The 19,917-nt window shown below is 45.8% G+C and overlaps 2 protein-coding genes and 1 long non-coding RNA gene across 6 annotated transcripts in view; 1 reads left to right on the forward strand and 2 right to left on the reverse strand.

The window, feature by feature from the left end:
* The window catches only part of dnai2b (dynein, axonemal, intermediate chain 2b), a 216,301-nt gene extending 197,832 nt beyond the window's left edge, over positions 1-18,469 (reverse strand). For 2 of the 3 annotated variants that reach the window (XR_007451528.1, XR_007451527.1), the window contains exons 1-12: positions 18,120-18,469; positions 17,832-17,993; positions 14,432-14,553; positions 14,212-14,354; positions 14,009-14,122; positions 13,790-13,929; positions 13,539-13,661; positions 13,225-13,448; positions 12,997-13,132; positions 12,767-12,913; positions 12,473-12,694; positions 11,832-12,331 (exon numbers count right to left, since the gene is read on the reverse strand). Coding sequence is in view for 1 of the 3 variants with exons in the window: in XM_049602569.1 (XP_049458526.1) it covers positions 12,272-12,331; positions 12,473-12,694; positions 12,767-12,913; positions 12,997-13,132; positions 13,225-13,448; positions 13,539-13,661; positions 13,790-13,929; positions 14,009-14,122; positions 14,212-14,354; positions 14,432-14,553; positions 17,832-17,993; positions 18,120-18,302 (1,776 nt within the window). In the remaining 2 variants the exon portion in view is untranslated. Of the gene's footprint in view, positions 1-10,931; positions 12,332-12,472; positions 12,695-12,766; positions 12,914-12,996; positions 13,133-13,224; positions 13,449-13,538; positions 13,662-13,789; positions 13,930-14,008; positions 14,123-14,211; positions 14,355-14,431; positions 14,554-17,831; positions 17,994-18,119 lie in introns of those variants that run through there. The other variant, XM_049602569.1, reaches the window with a different exon arrangement.
* On the reverse strand, positions 11-10,878 carry LOC125904894 (zinc finger protein 271-like). 2 transcript variants are annotated; one of them, XM_049602609.1, is made up of 2 exons: positions 1,458-2,326; positions 11-1,050 (listed from the first exon to the last, which is right to left on the reverse strand). In XM_049602609.1, exons 1-2 carry the CDS (start codon positions 1,462-1,464, stop codon positions 185-187), a joined length of 873 nt encoding a protein of 290 aa, XP_049458566.1. In that variant the 5' UTR covers positions 1,465-2,326; the 3' UTR covers positions 11-184. The 2 variants fall into 2 exon arrangements, with proteins under 2 accessions (XP_049458566.1, XP_049458565.1); XM_049602608.1 differs by lacking the exon at positions 1,458-2,326 and adding an exon at positions 10,575-10,878 and having other exon boundaries at positions 25-1,050.
* On the forward strand, positions 15,667-17,038 carry LOC125904940 (uncharacterized). The gene is made up of 3 exons (XR_007451599.1): positions 15,667-15,717; positions 16,847-16,912; positions 16,977-17,038. It is a non-coding gene; the product is annotated as an uncharacterized LOC125904940 (long non-coding RNA).
* Positions 18,470-19,917: the final 1,448 nt, after the last annotated feature.

The raw sequence follows: 19,917 nt of genomic DNA on the forward strand, positions 1-19,917 counted from the left end.
AAGTTACAGTGATGACAGGAAATGACACGGACAGTTCCTTCCTGTTTCCTGTAAAAAAAAAACAAAAAAAAAAACACAAAGTCTTCAAATTTTACATCTTGAAATTCTCCTGAAAATTTATTTTGAAAAACCTGAATTTTATTTTGAAAGTCAAAACTTTACCGAAACATTCCAAAAAAAGTTTTTAGGATTCAAACTTTTGATGTCTGAGATTTAACTTTCCTTCCTTCTGTCGACTCTTCCTCGTCACGTCTCCTCCTTTCTCGACGCTGCGGCTCTTCCTCGTCACGTCTCCTTCGTCCTCGCTGTGGCGGCTCTTCCTGGTCACGTTGCCTCCCTCCTCGCTCTGTCGACTCTTCCTCGTCACATCTCCTCCTTCCTCGCCACGGTGGCTCTTCCTGGTGAGAACACATCTGTGCCTCCTCTTCTTCCACACCTGTAGGAACGTCTTCCCACAGTCGTCACAGCTCGGCAGTTTCTCGCTGGCGTGGACTTTGGTTCTGGGCTTGTGGAGGCGCCTCTCTCTGGTCCTGGTCTGGTTCCTGGTCTGGGCACTAGTCTTGGTCTGGTTCTCGGGCTCCCTCTTCTGCTTCTGGGCAGTGTGGTGAGTCTGGACATGGAGCTTCAGGTTCTCGGTGGCATCGAAGTGTTCACCGTCCTGCAGGTGAGCCTTGAGGTGGCGGAACAAGAACTGGCGGGCCTTGAAGGTGCGGCTGCAGACCCTGCAGCTGAACCCCGCTCCTTGCATTCTCTTTGGGACGAGCCGGGTCGAGGCAGACCCGGGATCAGGTGAGTCTCTGCTGTAGTCGTCGCTGTCTTCGGTCTCTGATGAGACCAGCTGGACCTCCTGATCTGGACCTGCTGGTTTCAGCCGGGCGGTCCCGATAGCAGCAGGGTCCGCAGTCTCACCTGGTCTCCGGGGGTTGTAGGTGAACTGGATTATGTCGGTCTCGTCCAGGACCTGAAACTGGTCTTCAGCACAGACGGGTTCTTCAGGGTTCTCCTGGTCCTGCTGCTCGTTCCTGCTGAGCAGCTGCTGTGTGAAGGCGTCTGAAACACACACAGAGGAGTTCATCAGTCTACGATCAAGATCCAGATCCAGGACCCCACACTGTACCCTGAACTGCACGGCCTGGGAGATGTATTGATCCACTGATATGAATTGATGTCTCTCTTTATTGATGCAAAGTGAAACCAAAGATAAATGTCCTCGTCTTTCAGATTGACATTTATTTTGAAATTTGAATTGCTTGTCTGTGTCATCTCTATTCATGCCGCTGCCCATCATGGACGACACAAACTGAGACTAACAGGCTAGCATAGACAGCTAGCATGGTCAGTTAGCATGGTCAGCTAGCATGGACAGTTAGCATGGACACCTTGCATGGTCAGTTAGCATGGACTGTTAGCATGGAGAGCTAGCATGGAGAGCTAGCATGGTCAGCTAGCATGGTCACCTTGCATGGTCAATTAGCATGGTCAGTTAGCATGGACAGCTAGCATGGTCAGTTAGCATGGACACCTTGCATGGTCAGTTAGCATGGAGAGCTAGCATGGTCAGTTAGCATGCACTAAATGCTCAGACGTGCTGACGTATTGCGGTAAGCGAGTTGTGTCATTTCCGGTGTTTCTGTGACAGCGTCTCTGTACTGCTCTGGTGAATTCTATTAGCCTGTTTTCTCACTTCAGTTTCTTTAACGTTGCTTTAACGTCTACTTCAAGTCTTAACCCACACTGGTTCTGTTTAAGCACTTATAGCTCTCCTCCTTTCTACTACTTTCTTGCTAATCTCTTAGCTGTTGTTTGCACGTTACTAGCCTTGGTGGCTACATTAGCTTTAAAGTTAGCGATGGCTTCTCCCTCTGCTCTCTCTTGCTCGGTGTGCCAAATGTTCAGTTATGCCTCTGCCTCCTTTAGCGACAGTGGTAATTGTAATAAGTGTAGCTTATTTGCTGCGTTGGAGGCGAGGCTTAGTGAATTAGAAGCGCGGCTCCGCACCATGGAAAACCATTCAGTAGCTGCGGTAGTTAGCCAGCCCCCTGTAGCTGGTGCGGAGCCACATAGCATAGCCTTAGCCTCTGCTAACTGTCCTCCGGTAACTCCCGTTCAGCCAGGAGGTTGGGTCACGGTCTGCCAGAAGCACAGCTCCAAGCCGAAGCCCACGGTTCACCACCAGCCTGTTCACGTTTCCAACCGCTTTTCCCCACTCAGCGACACACCCGCTGAGGATAAAACTCTGGTTATTGGCAGCTCTATTCTGAGAAACGTGAAGTTAGCAACACCAGCGGCCATAGTCAAATGTATCCCTGGGGCCAGAGCGGGCGACATTGAATCAAATTTAAAACTGCTGGCTAAAGCTAAACGTAGATTCAGTAAGATTGTTATTCACGTCGGCATCAATGACACCCGGTTACGCCAAACGGAGGTCACTAAAATTAATATTGCCTCGGTGTGTGAATACGCAAAAACGATGTCGGACTCCGTAGTTTTCTCTGGACCCCTCCCAAATCTGACCAGTGATGACATGTTTAGCCGCATGTCATCATTTAATCGCTGGCTGTCCAGGTGGTGTCCAGCAAACGATGTGGGTTTCGTTAATAATTGGCAAACTTTCTGGGGAAAACCTGGTCTTATTAGGAGAGACGGCATTCATCCCATTTTGGATGGAGCTGCTCTCATTTCTAGAAACCTGGCAAACTTTATTAGTAATTTAAATCCATGACAACCCAGAGTTGAGACCAGGACTCAGAGTCGCAGTCCTATACGCCTCTCTGAGCTTCTAGTTCAGTTACCCAGCCATAGTTTTCATAGTTTTATACAAACGGTGTCTGTCCCCCGACCGCCTAAATTATCTAAATCTAAAATTAAACAAAGAGGAGTTGTGCATAACAACCTCATAAAAATTAAAACCTCTTCTGTGACAGAAAGACAAAACAGGAGAATTAAATGCGGACTGTTAAATATCAGGTCTCTATCGTCTAAAGCAGTATTAGTAAACGAATTAATATCAGATAATCATATTGATTTACTCAGTCTCACTGAAACCTGGCTGTGTCCAGATGAATATGTCAGTCTAAATGAGTCCACTCCTCCCAGTCATAATAATACCCACATTCCTCGAGGCAGCGGCCGAGAGGGAGTTGCAGCCATTTTTAACTCTAATCTGTTAATCAGCCCTAAACCTAAACTAGATTATAATTCATTTGAAAGCCTCGTTCTTAGTCTTTTACATCCGACCTGGAAAACCTCGCAGCCACTTTTATTTGTTATAGTGTACCGTGCTCCTGGCCCGTATTCTGAATTTGTATCTGAATTCTCAGAGTTTTTATCCAGTCTAGTTCTTAAATCAGATAAAGTTATTATTGTAGGCGATTTTAACATTCATGTCGACGTTGATAATGACTCCCTGGCTACCACGTTTATCTCATTATTAGACTCCATTGGCTTCAGTCAGGGTGTACATGAACCCACTCACTGTTTTAACCATACCCTCGATCTAGTTCTGACGTATGGAATTGAAATTGATAACCTAAAAGTCTTTCCACAGAATCCCTCGCTATCGGATCATTATCTGATTACTTTTGATTTCTTTTTACTCGATTACACGCCACTCAGCAACAGTTACTATACTAGATGTTTATCCGATAGTGGTGTCACAAAATTTAAGGAAAAGATTACTCCGTCATTAAATTCAATACCAAGTCCCTCAGTAACAGAGGTTTCCTGTGCCGACTTTAACCTCTCCCGAATTGATCATTTTGTTGATAGCGCCGTAGGCTCGCTACGAACAACACTCGACTCTGTAGCTCCTCTTAAAAAGAAGTTAAAAAAGCAAAGAAAGTTCGCTCCTTGGTATAAATCTCAAACCCGTAAGTTAAAACAAATATCGCGAAAATTTGAAAGGAATTGGTGATTAACCAAACTGGAAGAATCTCGTTTAATCTGGACAGACAGTCTCAAAACTTATAAGAGGGGCCTCCGCAATGCCAGAGCAAACTATCACTCAGCATTAATAGAAGACAATAAGAACAACAGGTTTCTTTTCAGCACTGTAGCCAGGCTGACTGAGAGTCAAAGCTCTATTGAGCCTTGTATTCCTTTAGCCCTTAGCAGTAATGATTTTATGAGCTTTTTTAATGACAAAATTCTAACTATTAGAGGCAAAATTCATGACCTCCTGCCCTCAGATAGTACCTATCTAACCTCAAACACAGCTGTAAGACCTAATATATATTTAGATTGCTTCTCCCCAATTTCTCTTCAAGAATTGACTGCAGTGATTTCTTCATCTAAATCATCAACGTGTCTCTTAGACCCCATCCCAACTAGGCTACTTAAGGAGGTCTTTCCTTTAGTTAACACTCATATATTAGATATGATCAATATATCCTTATTAACAGGCTATGTACCACAGTCTTTTAAGATAGCTGTAATTAAACCTCTCCTAAAAAAGCCCACCCTGGATCCAGAGGTGTTAGCCAACTATAGACCAATGTCTAATCTTCCCTTTATGTCAAAGATCCTTGAGAAAGTAGTCGCAGACCAGCTGTGTGATTTTCTCCATGATAATAATTTATTTGAGGAATTTCAGTCAGGATTTAGAGTGCATCATAGCACTGAGACAGCACTAGTTACAATTACAAATGACCTTCTGATTGCTTCAGACAAAGGACTTGTCTCTGTACTTGTTTTATTAGATCTTATTGCGGCGTTTGACACAATTGACCATCAAATTCTGCTGCAGAGACTGGATCACTTAATTGGCCTAAAAGGTTCTGCACTGAGCTGGTTTAAATCTTATTTATCTGATCGTTTTCAGTTTGTTCACGTTCATAATGAATCATCCTTACGTACCAAAGTTTGTTTTGGAGTTCCGCAAGGTTCTGTGCTCGGACCAATCCTATTTACTCTATATATGCTTCCTTTAGGTAACATCATTAGAAATCACTCTATAAATTTCCATTGTTATGCGGATGATACTCAGTTGTATTTATCGATGAAGCCAGAAGAAAGTAATCAATTAACTAAACTCCATAACTGCCTTAAAGACATAAAAACCTGGATGAGCACCAATTTCCTGATGTTAAATTCAGACAAAACTGAAGTTATTTATTTATTTATTTATTTTTTTCCCTACTTGTCTGCATTGGTCTTCATAGCTTAGCGCCACAAAAGGTTGTGAGCTTCTTGTGAAGATTGATGCACTGTTAATCTTGCAGTCAAGTATTTTATACCCATAATGCGTGGTTGTGACCGTCACCCACCCTCCCTGGAGACTAGCCTAACAGCCTTTATTGGAAAAACTTCCTAATATGAGCCAGAGAGGGCCGTGATACACCAAAGTGTGTCAAGGGGAAAGTAAGGAAACAATCAAGGGGGAGGGGGCAGGTGCTTAAGTCCTGAGTTGTATAGTGAGAGTGCATGCGGAGAAGAAGGAGGAAAAACAAACAAATAAACAAACAAACAAAAAAAAACGGGAGAAACAGGCAGTGTAGCTGATGTATTGTAGCCTTGAGGTGGTTGTGCTCCATGCAGATTATCAAAAATAAACATATACATGTCTACTATACTCTACTGAAAAACAAAAACAAAAGAGAAGTCTATACTGAACACCAAAAATGTGAGAGTCTTGGTGGAGGGGGAAAGCCCGATTGTAGAGAAGAGCTGCCAGCGCGGTGTGGTAGGTTTGAGATGCAAGTGGGCCCCTTTGGAGTGATCCCATCGGTTCTTTGTGATGCGTCATGGAGCTGAAGTATCAAACATGCATGCGTGTATTTGAACCCTCCCAATGTGTTTATGAAAACCATCACCAGGGTCCAGGGCCAGCCCTGTGGGGGAAGGGGGGCGGTATGGCACCCCAAGACCGCAGGAGCGCCCAGACCCCAAGACCCGGGGCGGCAGTGGCCGGCACCCCCAGAGAGCCAGAGACACACCCCAGACAGGCGGGGCAGGAAGGCCTGCCCACCCACCACTGCATCTTGCTAACTCGGCTTCTTCTCCGGAGCCTTTGTGCTCCACTGTCTCTCAGATTAACTCATATCACAGCGGTGCCTGGACAGCGTGACGTGTGTGGTTGTGCTGCTGCCGTGGTCCTGCCAGATGCCTCCTGCTGCTGCTGCTGCCATCATTAGTCATTAGTCATACTTCTACTGTTATTATACACATATGACTATTGTCACAAATGTATACTGCCAGATATTAATACATACTTTCAACATATTGTACCACAGTAGCCAGAACTATAACTATAATATTATTACTTTCATTAATGTTGTTGTAAGCTACTGTCATTACCTGCATCTCTCTCTCTCTGTCTCTCTCTCTCTCTCTCTCTCTCTCTGTCTCATTGTGTCATGTGGATTACTGTTAATTTATCATGCTGATCTGTTCTGTACGACATCTATTGCACGTCTGTCCGTCCTGGAAGAGGGATCCCTCCTCAGTTGCTCTTCCTGAGGTTTCTACCGTTTTTTCCCCGTTAAAGGGTTTTTTGGGGAGTTTTTCCTGATCAGCTGTGAGGGTCATAAGGACAGAGGGATGTCGTATGCTGTAAAGCCCTGTGAGGCAAATTGTGATTTGTGATATTGGGCTTTATAAATAAAATTGATTGAATTGATTGAATTGATAAAGGCTTCTTGGAGGCATCCATCTTTGTTTACGTTAGGTCGTAAATGGTACAAACTCAAACGGGACGCACACCGCCAATTTAAAAAGGAAGTTACGACATTTTACGACATCATATTCAGTCTGATCGCTCGTAGCAACGTAAATGGATCACAGCATTACACTGAGGCCCCCTGACGTCACCCTGTAGCTCCGCCCCTGCCCCTCAGAACAAGGTGACTCAGGGGCTGTCCACACCAACGCAGGTATTTATATAACTGTGACTCTTTGCTCACAGTTTGGCCTTTCATTCACACGTAACCGCAGTTTTGGGCCCCTGTAACCGGACTTATTTGTAACCGGAGTCCAGGGTGAACTTCTTGGAAAACTCTGGTGTCAGCAGTCATGTGTCGACAGGATAACCGCAGTTATTTTGTCTCGTCTCCATTGTATGACGTCACAGTGTGTGACGTAAACAGAAAACAGCTGTGTTATTACCCGATCCGGTGTGTGCGAGAGACGATTTGAGGATGGACCTAAACAAAATACTGCTGCTATTTAGCAGCATATCAGCACTTTGTGGCTGTATCATACAACTAACGCTACTCAACCACATCCAGCAACAGAGGCACAAGAGTGTGCTGTTACAGAGACTGCTCCTGCTGCATAATAGTACGCTTGTTGTTGTTTTTCCGGTAATGACGTTTTACTGCCTTCTGATTGGCTACAATGGCCTTACAGTTAGGAGTTATATCGCCACCTACTGCTTTGGCCTGGATCTAACTGGTTTAATGTAGCCGCTGCTCCTTCCATACCGACCAGCTCGATAAATTCTTCCAGCCAAGTGGTTAGACTAAAACAAGATGGGCTTCGAATCTTCCAGTTCATGACAATTTTTCTTTTAGCAGCAAGACAACCGAGTGTCATATATTTCATTTCCCTTGCAGATAACCCCTCTTTTTTGTCTCCTAAAATGCAAAATGTAGGACATTTAGGAAAATCAACCTGGAAGGTCTCTGAAAGAGCAGCTGTTACGTCAGACCAGAAGGAATACACTGCAGGACATTCCCACAGACAGTGCATCAGGGTGCCTCTACCACCGCAGCCATGCCAGCATTTGTCTGTCAGTGCAGCATCCATTTTGTTACAGTTTACAGGGGTAATATATACCCTGCAAAGTTTTTAATTGAATTATTCTGTATCGGACACACTGTGATACTATTGATGTATTCCATATTCTTTTCCACTTGGCTGCGGTAAGAGGGACACCCGTATCTTTTTCCCAACAAAGTTGTATTGATGACTTAACCTGATCTGTGGGTAGGCTCAAAAGTTTATATTTGACCTGACCTTTCCTGACTGTAATATCCTGTAGTTCATTGTCTATATCCTTCTGTTGCCACTGGCACCCCCTTAGACATTTTAGCTTTAATTATGGAAAATAATTGTTGAAAAAACAAAAAGGAGGCGTTGTTTAAATTATATTGTTCCTTTAGTTTCCTGAATGTTAACTAATATCTTCTAGATGTTTAATGCCAGAGTTCTGCCACATGGTGTTGACTAGTGGTTTTCCTCCTGCCAAAAATAAGGGGTTGTGCCAAAGAAGGCAGGAGGGAAGAGCAGCTCTTGAAATTTTAAGCCTTTTATGGATCAATTTAATGATTCCACAAGAGAAATGGATAATAGGATTGTCCAGCCCAGCTGGAGTATTAAGATAAAACCATAAAGATGTCAAAGATATTTTATTATTTAGACTAGCAATAATTTGACCCTCAACCCATTCCCAGCTGCCTGTTATATTAGAGTTGCCATATCCCCATGTGATAGTATATCTGGTGTTAAAAGCCAAGTAATATTGGTAAACGTCTGGCACGGCCAGTCCACCCTGATGTCTGGGCATTGAAAGTTTCTTTAAGCTTATTCTAGGTTTTTTTATTGCTCCACAAAAAGGATGAAAACAAAGATTTCAATTCCTTAAACCAGCTTGTTGGAAACTGCATGGGTAGGGCTGATATAATGAATGCTAGTCTTGGAAGAATGTTCATCTTCAGTACCTCAGCTCTGCCCCACAGAGACATAGGTAAAGAGGACCATCTCTTTAAATCGTCTTTTATTTTCCTCAATAGGTCTGGGGCGTTTAATTCATAGATTTTTGAAATAGGAGCTATGATATTTTTTCCCTGTTCAAGGGTTTTTTGGGGAGTTTTTCCTGATCAGCTGTGAGGGTCATAAGGACAGAGGGATGTCGTATGCTGTAAAGCCCTGTGAGGCAAATTGTGATTTGGGATATTGGGCTTTATAAATAAAATTGATTGATTGATATTAATGCCCAAATATTGCATTCCATTCGTTTTCCACGAGAATGGTGCATTTCCCAGGTCTGAGGAAAATGTGTTGCGGTTAAGAGGAATTGCCTCGCTTTTACTCCAGTTTATTTTATAGTCTGAAAACTGCTGAAGGAATTGATAAGGCTCAACACTTCTGGAATAGACTGTGTAGGTTTGGTTAAAGTTAATAAAACGTCACCTGTATATAAACTAGATTTAAAATTATAGCCTCCCATTTCTATGGCAACAATTTTAGGATTGTTGCGTATGGCAGATGCCAGAGGTTCTAGGGCTAAAATAAAAGGTAACGGTGAGACTGGACAACCCTGGTGTGTAGAGGGAGTAAGGCAGAATGGTTTAGACATAATACCATTGGTTTTCACAGAAGACATGGCACCATTGTATAGTGATTTGACCCATTTCAAAAGATTTGTACCAAAGCCAAATTCAGACAGAGTAAAGAAGAGGTATGGCTATTCTATCCGATCAAAAGCTTTCTCTGCGTCCAGTGGTACAGGTACCGCTGGACTACAGAGAGAGCTTGCTTTATGAATAATATGGTAGAATCTTCTCATGTTGTTTGATGATAATCGCCCTGGAACAAAACCTGACTGGTCAAGATGGATTAAGGAGGGTGTAACCTTAGACAGCCTTATAGCCAAAATTTTGGCATAAGTCTTGTAGTCATTGTTGAGAATGCTTACCGGACACCAACTTGTAGTCTCCAAGAGATCTTTGCTAGATTTTGGCAATAGTGAAATATTGGCAAGACGCATGGATAAAGGCATCTCTTGATGTTCTACTATGTCATTATACAATTTACAAAGAAGAGGAGACAACACACCGTGAAAACATGTATAATATTCAGTACCATCTTCACCAGGGGCTTTTCCAGAGGACAATGCTTTTAAAGCTTGTTGGATCTCCTTTTCTGAAATGGGCGCTTCTAAAGCCGATATTTCATGCACGTCAATGGAGGGAAGATTTAAATTAGTAAAAAAGGCTTCCATTTCAGAAATGTTTGTCTCACCTTCTGAGGTATATAATTCAGAATAATACTCCCTGAATCTGTCATTTGTATCCTCTTGGTCTCTGATAACTGATCCATCTTTATTATTAATTGATGATATAGCTTGGCTATTCTCTATTTGTTTCAGTCTAACATCTCGCCTGCTTTATTACCCGATTCAAAGGATTTCCTCCGTCATCTATACAATATGCAGTTTCCTTATGAATAATAGTTTGAAGTTCTGATTTAACTAAAAATAACTTTTTTCAAACTCAGATCATCTGGGTTCTCCGTGTGTTTTCCTTCTAGCTCTTTACATAATGTCTGCAAATTGTGTTTCTTAGCAATACTGTTTCTTTTTAACTGTCGAGTAGCTGATTATCTAGCCGCTTTCAAAGCTTCCCAAACCGTTTGTGTGGGTGTAACTGAGTTTATATTTAATGTGATAAATTCAGAAATCCTATGTTTAATAACAGACAGTGTCTCTTATCAAGAAAGTTGGGTTTTAAACATACCCGTGCTCGTGTGGACCAGGCCTAACACACACCGGGTTCTCATGTTCTGCTGCTGCTGCTGCCGGTTCACATGACAACGGTACCGTAACACTGACGTCACTCAGGTGCGAACAAACTCACCTGCGGTCGGTTGGTCCATGAGCGGTTTGTGGAGCGCGCAGAGCAGCGCGTGCTGACGGGAGATGACTTCCTGACACAGAGCCGCTTCTTCTTCATATTTAACGACGGTTTTCTCAAACACCGACAGAATCTCCTCGAGCGTCGCGTTCAGCCGCTCAGTGACGAAGATCCGGAACTTCTGGACCCGGGACATGTTCACACCGAGAGACGAGACACACCGGGACAGAACCGGGACGCTGCTGATGCTAACAGCTAGCGGTGCTAACGGAGCAGGCTTTGTTCCTGCAACACGACGATTTCCGGTGGCCTTCACAATAAAAGCACCAGCTCAAAAACAAATGAAAACTGAAGATGTTACGATGGAGTTTTATTTATTTTTATGTATTTATAATTAAACAACAACTAGAAACATTTCAGCCTGTTAATAATTATATAACACTAAATAACAGTCTGAGCCACACAACATGAATCAAGTTAGGGACTGTTCCTTATTTTTTGGGGGCCATGTCAAAAAAAAATTAAAAACAGAGGAGGGGTCTGTGTTTTTTACTTTGTCTGAGGGGCGGGACTTCCAGATTTAAGTAGTTGTCTTTTGTTTTTATTTTACGCAATTTTTTAAGAAAACTTCGAATCAAAGGGTAAAGTGTACCCTTAATCAAAGCCACATTGCTTGGCCAAATGAACACCTGCTAATGAGCTAATGTTAGCATGCTAACACATTAACATGGTGTACATGAATCCTGAGCTAATGTTAGCATACTATCACATCAGACTAACATGGTGAACATGAATCCTGAGCTAAGGTTAGCCCGCGAACACATCAAACTAACACGTTGAACATGAAGTCTGAGCTAATGTTAGCACGGCAGTAGCTCAGTCCATAGGGACTTGGGTTGGGAACCGGAGGGTCGCCTGTTCGAGTCCCCGTCCGGACCAAATATGGAGCGTGGACAGGTGCCAGTTCACCTCCTGGGCACTGCTGAGGTGCCCTTGAGCAAGGCACCGAACCCCCCAACTGCTCGGGGCGCCTGACCAAAGGGCAGCCCCCTCTGACATCTCTCCACTTAGTACATGTATAGGTCCTGTTTGTGCATGTGTGTGTCTTTCAGACCTGTGTGTAATTGACAAGCAAGAGTGAAAACATTGAATTTCCCCTCAGGGGGATTAATAAAGGAAATAAACTTAAACTTAAAACATCAAACTAACATGAACACGAATCCTGACACATCAAACTTTGATGTAAGCTACTGTCATTACCTGCATCTCTCTCTCTCTCTCTCTCTCTCTCTCTGTCTCATTGTGTCATGTGGATTACTGTTAATTTATCATGTTGATCTGTTCTGTACGACATCTATTGCACGTCTGTCCGTCCTGGAAGAGGGATCCCTCCTCAGTTGCTCTTCCTGAGGTTTCTACCGTTTTTTCCCCGTTAAAGGGTTTTTTAGGGAGTTTTTCCTGATCAGCTGTGAGGGTCATAAGGACAGAGGGATGTCGTATGCTGTAAAGCCCTGTGAGGCAAATTGTGATTTGTGATATTGGGCTTTATAAATAAAATTGATTGATTGATTGATTGATTGACTGATTGATTGATTGAACTAACATGACCATGAATGGTTAACACAGTAACACATTCAACTAACATATTGACAGTGACACAGTGACAGCGAAGATGTCATCAGAACAAACGTTCTTCTCCTTCACAGTGACGTTCCACCACGTTCTTCTGTCACTTCCTTTTCTTCACAGACGTCTTTCTCCTGATGGAAACACAATCACACAAGATTCTGTTCCTGATGTGTTTTCTTTATTAACTGTATGTCTCGTGGTTCTAATCCTGGTTCTTATTCAGGTTCTGATTAATGAACATTTAAAAGAAGGAAACAGGAAGTAGTTCTGACCCGGTTCTTTAGCTCCTCCCTGTCCCTCCTCCTCAGCTCTGCCTCCGTGACGGCATAGAACTCGTCCTCGGCTCTGGCGATCAGCTGATCTGGACTGTCGTCTCCGTCCTCCCGCCCCCCGTCGTCTTCTCGGCTCTGCTCCGACCGGCTGCGTTCCTTCAAGCGGATCTCCCTCTGACGCGCCTCCAGGATCTTCTCCCGCTTCGTCTCGCGCTCGAACATCTGTGGACATGTCTGTTAGTGCGTCCAACAAACACACAAACAAACAAACAAACTAACAAACAAATGTCTCACGGCGGCCAGGAGACTCTTCTCATTCCTCTGCAGCGTGGACAGTCCACCGCACACCTCCAACAGCGTGGCTCCTCCCTGCTGAGAGCCACATGCCACTAACCGCCCATTGTCCTGGAGACGGAGACTGTACAGGGCCTCGTCACACACCTGTGGACAGAGATGACATCATCATCGTGAGACGGGACAAGGACATAGTGTCAAAGAAGTTAGGACAGGTGAGACGGACGCACCTTGAGACTCAGCGTGGGGTCGTTCTGTTTGAACAGGATGTCCCAGACATCCAACACGCCATCCATCGTGACGGTAAAGAAGACGGATGGTCTGACGGGACTCCAGCAGGCGTCCATCAAGTAGGACATCTGGTACCTGAGACAAAGTCCACAGAGACGGACAGGGTTAAATAGAGACAGGAAGTCTTCTTAATGGACTCAGAGGGAATTGCTTTAGAAGTGTCCTACTTGGTCCACATGATGGATGACTCCTTGATGTCCTCAGACCAGATGCGGGCTGTCCAGTCCCCCACCGTCAGGAAGTTCTTGGGGAAGAATGGGTTCCTCTGCAGAGCGTAGACGGGTCCATGATGTCCATCGTATGTGGAGACGATCTTCTCTGCCGGCGTCTTCGCCTTCCTGTTACAGGATACCACCACGCCCTGCTCCGTCCCCACCATGAACTTAGTGGGCTGGAGAGGCAGGGAACAGAAAGACACTGAGAGACAGACTGAGAGACAGGATGGACAGAGACACACTGAGAAACAGACAAACAAACTCACCATGGTGGACTCAAACTCCAGAGACACGGCTCCAAGAGCTCGGTCCAGGTTCCCGTCCCTGCTCAGGTCCACAACCAGACGCTCTGTGGGTTCAGTCAGCCGGCGGACATCCCACCACAGAACCTGACAGAGACACAGAGGACACTTTACCTGTCTGCCATCAGTCTACCTGTCTGTCACAGGAACAGTTTTACAGTCCACCACAGGAACAATGTTACAGTCCACCACAGGAACAGTGTTATTAGGTGTACCTGTCCGTCGGTGGAGGTAGAAAAGGCGTCCGTCCCGGTTTTGGACTGCAGCCAGATGATCTTGTAGACAGGGTCTCGGTGACTCATCTCCACAGAGGATGTCTCCACTGGCTGACTTCCTCTCCGGGTGTCCCAGTACGCTGAAACAAACACACGCACAGGTTCATAAAGACAGACAGAGACATCATCAATTGTCTGTCAGTCCAGACCTGAACTCACCGATCTGTCCATTGTAGCTGCCTCCCACCAGTGTGTGGGAGTCTTTGGGGTTGTAGTCGAGACAGACGAGCGGGGACACTGGCTTCAGAGACATCTCTGGTCTGTTCGGGTTCTCTGAAACAGAACATGGATCCATGAAGTGGACTCTGTGGTGGGTTGAAGTCCAGCTGCTGTCCATCTGTCCCTCTGCCCGTCTCACTCACCGATGTCCCAGATGTATGAGTCCAAGCTCAGGTCTTTGGACGTTTTCTGGAACTCGAGACAGGAGTAAGCTGCCGCCAACTTCCTGCCGCCGTCAGGGTGCCACGACAGGCCAGTGACGGTCCGCTTCACCTCATTAGGATCTCTGTGGACACACAGCTGACCAATCAGATTGCTGCATTCAGACACTGACCTACACACTGTACCTGTCCTCTGCTGAACCTGAAGACGCTGATGGTCTTGGCAGATGGTGGCTCCTGGTTGTCCTCCACCTCGTCCTCATCCTCAAAGTACTCCTGGTAGATGTCCACGGCGTTGTTCTGTCTGATGCAGTGCTCCATGACCTGGGGATCACCCAGTGACATCACAACCAGCAGCTTCAACTATGGACACGCCCACTGAGGTAAAGTGGGACAGTAAGGACAGAGGTAAAGTGAGACAGAAGCAAAGTGAGACAGTGAGGACAGAGGTAAAGTGAGACAGAAGCAAAGTGAGACAGTGAGGACAGAGGTAAAGTGAGACAGAAGTAAAGTGAGACAGTGAGGACAGAAGTAAAGTGAGACAGTGTGGACAGAGGTAAAGTGAGACAGTGGTAAAGTGGGACAGTGTGGACAGAGGTATCGTGGGATAGTGGTAAAGTGGGACAGTGTGGACAGAAGCAAAGTGAGACAGTGAGGACAGAAGTAAAGTGAGACAGTGAGGACAGAGGTAAAGTGAGACAGTGGTAAAGTGGGACAGTGAGGACGGAAGTAAAGTGAGACAGAAGCAAAGTGAGACAGTGAGGACAGAGGTAAAGTGAGGACAGAAGTAAAGTGAGACAGTGTGGACAGAGGTAAAGTGAGACAGTGGTAAAGTGAGACAGAAGTAAAGTGGGACAGTGTGGACAGAGGTAAAGTGAGACAGAAGTAAAGTGAGACAGTGTGGACAGAGGTAAAGTGAGACAGTGGTAAAGTGAGACAGAAGTAAAGTGGGACAGTGAGGACAGAAGCAAAGTGGGACAGTGTGGACAGAGGTATCGTGGGATAGTGGTAAAGTGGGACAGAAGCAAAGTGAGACAGTGAGGACAGAAGTAAAGTGAGACAGTGAGGACAGAGGTAAAGTGAGACAGTGGTAAAGTGGGACAGTGAGGACAGAAGTATAGTGGGACAGTGAGGACAGAAGCAAAGTGAGACAGTGTGGACAGAGGTAAAGTGAGACAGTGAGGACAGAAGTAAAGTGTGACAGTGAGGACAGAGGTAAAGTGAGACAGTGGTAAAGTGGGACAGTGAGGACAGTGGTAAAGTGGGACAGTGTGGACAGAGGTATAGTGGGATAGTGGTAAAGTGGGACAGTGAGGACAGAAGCAAAGTGAGACAGTGTGGACAGAGGTAAAGTGGGACAGTGAGGACAGAAGTAAAGTGAGACAGTGTGGACAGAGGTAAAGTGAGACAGTGGTAAAGTGGGACAGTGAGGACAGAAGTAAAGTGAGACAGTGAGGACAGAAGCAAAGTGAGACAGTGTGGATAGAGGTAAAGTGAGACAGAGGTAAAGTGGGACAGTGGTAAAGTGGGACAGTGTGGACAGAAGTAAAGTGAGACAGTGAGGACAGAAGCAAAGTGAGACAGTGTGGACAGAGGTAAAGTGAGACAGTGGTAAAGTGGGACAGTGTGGACAGAGGTATAGTGGGACAGTGAGGACGGAAGTAAAGTGAGACAGTGAGGATAGAGGTAAAGTGAGACAGTGGTAAAGTGGGACAGTGAGGACAGTGGTAAAGTGGGACAGTGAGGACAGAGGTAAAGTGAGACAGTGTGGACAGAGGTAAAGTGAGACAGTGAGGACAGAGGTAAAGTGAGACAGTGGTAAAGTGGGACAGTGAGGACAGAAGTATAGTGGGACAGTGAGGACGGAAGTAAAGTGAGACAGTGAGGATAGAGGTAAAGTGAGACAGTGGTAAAGTGGGACAGTGAGGACAGTGGTAAAGTGGGACAGTGAGGACAGAAGCAAAGTGAGACAGTGTGGACAGAGGTATAGGGGACAGTGAGGACAGAGGCAAAGTGAGACAGTGGTAAAGTGGGACAGTGAGGACAGAAGTATAGGGGACAGTGAGGACAGAAGCAAAGTGAGACAGTGTGGATAGAGGTAAAGTGAGACAGAGGTAAAGTGGGACAGTGAGGACAGAAGTAAAGTGAGACAGTGAGGACAGAAGCAAAGTGAGACAGTGTGGATAGAGGTAAAGTGAGACAGAGGTAAAGTGGAACAGTGAGGACAGAAGTAAAGTGAGACAGTGAGGACAGAAGTAAAGTGAGAGTGAGGACAGAAACAAAGTGGGACAGTGGTAAAGTGGGACAGTGTGGACAGAGGTAAAGTGAGACAGTGAGGACAGAGGTAAAGTGAGACAGTGGTAAAGTGGGACAGTGTGGACAGAGGTAAAGTGAGACAGTGAGGACAGAGGTAAAGTGAGACAGTGAGGACAGAAGCAACGTAAGACAGTGAGGACAGAGGTATAGTAAGACAGTGGTAAAGTGGGACAGTGAGGACAGAAGCAAAGTGAGACAGTGAGGACAGAAGTATAGTGGGACAGTGGTAAAGTGGGACAGTGAGGACAGAGGTATAGTGGGACAGTGAGGACAGAAGCAAAGTGAGACAGTGTGGATAGAGGTAAAGTGAGACAGAGGTAAAGTGGAACAGTGAGGACAGAAGTAAAGTGAGACAGTGAGGACAGAAGTAAAGTGAGAGTGAGGACAGAAACAAAGTGGGACAGTGGTAAAGTGGGACAGTGTGGACAGAGGTAAAGTGAGACAGTGAGGACAGAGGTAAAGTGAGACAGTGGTAAAGTGGGACAGTGTGGACAGAGGTAAAGTGAGACAGTGGTAAAGTGGGACAGTGTGGACAGAGGTAAAGTGAGACAGTGAGGACAGAGGTAAAGTGAGACAGTGAGGACAGAAGCAACGTGAGACAGTGAGGACAGAAGTATAGTGGGACAGTGGTAAAGTGGGACAGTGAGGACAGAGGTATAGTGGGACAGTGAGGACAGAAGCAACGTGAGACAGTGGTAAAGTGGGACAGTGTGGACAGAGGTATAGTGGGACAGTGGTAAAGTGGGACAGTGAGGACAGAAGCAAAGTGAGACAGTGAGGACAGAAGTATAGTGGGACAGTGGTAAAGTGGGACAGTGAGGACAGAGGTATAGTGGGACAGTGAGGACAGAAGCAACGTGAGACAGTGGTAAAGTGGGACAGTGTGGACAGAGGTATAGTGGGACAGTGGTAAAGTGAGACAGTGAGGACAGAAGTAACGTGAGACAGTGAGGACAGCGGTATAGTGGGACAGTGAGGACAGAAGTAAAGTGAGACAGTGAGGACAGAAGAAACGTGAGATAGTGTGGACAGATGTATACTGGGACAGTGGTAAAGTGGGACAGTGAGGACAGAAGCAACGTGAGACAGTGAGGACAGCGGTATAGTGGGACAGTGAGGACAGAAGTAAAGTGAGACAGTGAGGACAGAAGAAACGTGAGACAGTGTGGACAGATGTATAGTGGGACAGTGGTAAAGTGGGACAGTGAGGACAGAAGTAAAGTGAGACAGTGAGGACAGAAGCAAAGTGAGACAATGAGGACAGAGGTAAAGTGGGTTGTCCTCACGCTGCCCAGCTGCAGGACGCTGTTGACGTAGCTCTCGTCCTTCTCCACCTTCTTCCTGAAGCGGATGGTCTGTTCCATCTCCTGAGGGTTCACGTCTTTGGGCCACCCCCCCTCCACATGGTTGATCCCACAGCTGTCATACTCAAAGCGCTCTGTGTTCACCTGGAGGACCCACATCAGTGTGACATCATCACTGTGACATCATCACTGTGACATCGTCATGTACTATAGTTACAGTTACAGTACTTCATTACTTCAGTATTATAGTCACGTGGTTCCGAAGCTCACCGTGTGCTCCGACATGTCCTGGCCGGCCTGCAGCGCCTGGTCTCGGGGGTTCTTCTGGATGAACAGCGCAGTCAGACTCGGGTCCGGAGGGACGTCCACCAGCAGCTCCGCAGGCCGGTCTGAGAAGAGACACTGTCGGCCGAACTCACCTCGGAGCTTCGTGTACACATGGACGATCTCCATCCGGTCAGTCAGGACTGAGACACCGGGAGACAGCGGCTGATTTACGGACTGAGACACCGGGAGACAGCGGCTGATTTACGGACTGAGACACCGGGAGACAGCGGCTGATTTACGGACTGAGACACCGGGAGACAGCGGCTGGTTTACGGACTGAGACACCGGGAGACGGCCGCTGCCCCGGTGGGTTTGTTTGTTGTCTCCAAGCAACGGCGCCATTTTAGTTTCTTTGAATCAGATAAAATAGACCTTTATTGATCCCACAGTTGAGAAATTCGCGTGTTTCAGCAGTCAAGAAGAGAAAGAGTCAGATTAAAGATTTCAAAAACTAGGCATGCGAAAGGTAATAATAATAAGCAGAGCATATTTGGGGGCCGGGGGGGGGGCAGTAATGCAGTGTAAAAAAATGTATATGAACATTGCTGTGTAGTGTCCATAAAGTCCAGTTAGCCTTTTAGCTAGTTGTAGTTCAGTCTGGAGGGTTAGCCTGTTAGCTAGTTGTAGTCCAGTCTGGAGGGTTAGAATGTTAGCTAGTTGTAGTTCAGTCTGGGGGGTTAGCCTGTTAGCTAGTTGTAGTTCAGTCTGGGGGGTTAGCCTGTTAGCTAGTTGTAGTTCAGTCTGGGGGGTTAGCCTGTTAGCTAGTTGTAGTTCAGTCTGGGGGGTTAGCCTGTTAGCTAGTTGTAGTCCAGTCTGGGGGGTTAGCCTGTTAGCTAGTTGTAGTCCAGTCTGGAGGGTTAGAATGTTAGCTAGTTGTAGTTCAGTCTGGGGGGTTAGCCTGTTAGCTAGTTGTAGTTCAGTCTGGGGGGTTAGACTGTTAGCTAGTTGTAGTTCAGTCTGGGGGGTTAGCCTGTTAGCTAGTTGTAGTTCAGTCTGGGGGGTTAGACTGTTAGCTAGTTGTAGTTCAGTCTGGAGGGTTAGACTGTTAGCTAGTTGTAGTTCAGTCTGACTGTTAGCTAGTTGTAGTTCAGTCTGGAGGGTTAGACTGTTAGAGACTGTTAGCTAGTTGTAGTTCAGTCTGGGGGGTTAGTGTGTTAGCTAGTTGTAGTTCAGTCTGGAGGGTTAAACTGTTAGCTAGTTGTAGTTCAGTCTGGGGGGTTAGTGTGTTAGCTAGTTGTAGTTCAGTCTGGAGGGTTAGCCTGTTAGCTAGTTGTAGTTCAGTCTGGGGGGTTAGACTGTTAGCTAGTTGTAGTTCAGTCTGGAGGGTTAGACTGTTAGCTAGTTGTAGTTCAGTCTGGAGGATTAGAATGTTAGCTAGTCGTAGTTCAGTCTGGAGGATTAGAATGTTAGCTAGTCGTAGTTCAGTCTGGAGGATTAGAATGTTAGCTAGTCGTAGTTCAGTCTGGGGGGTTAGACTGTTAGCTAGTCGTAGTTCAGTCTGAAGGGTTAGACTGTTAGCTAGTCGTAGTTCAGTCTGGAGGATTAGAATGTTAGCTAGTCGTAGTTCAGTCTGGGGGGTTAGTGTGTTAGCTAGTTGGGGTTCGGTCTGGAGGGTTAGACTGTTAGCTAGTCGTAGTTCAGTCTGGAGGATTAGAATGTTAGCTAGTCGTAGTTCAGTCTGGGGGGTTAGTGTGTTAGCTAGTTGGGGTTCGGTCTGGAGGGTTAGACTGTTAGCTAGTTG

The sequence above is a fragment of the Epinephelus fuscoguttatus genome, linkage group LG17 (genome assembly GCF_011397635.1).
Source record: "Epinephelus fuscoguttatus linkage group LG17, E.fuscoguttatus.final_Chr_v1".
NCBI classification, from domain to species: domain Eukaryota; kingdom Metazoa; phylum Chordata; class Actinopteri; order Perciformes; family Serranidae; genus Epinephelus; species Epinephelus fuscoguttatus.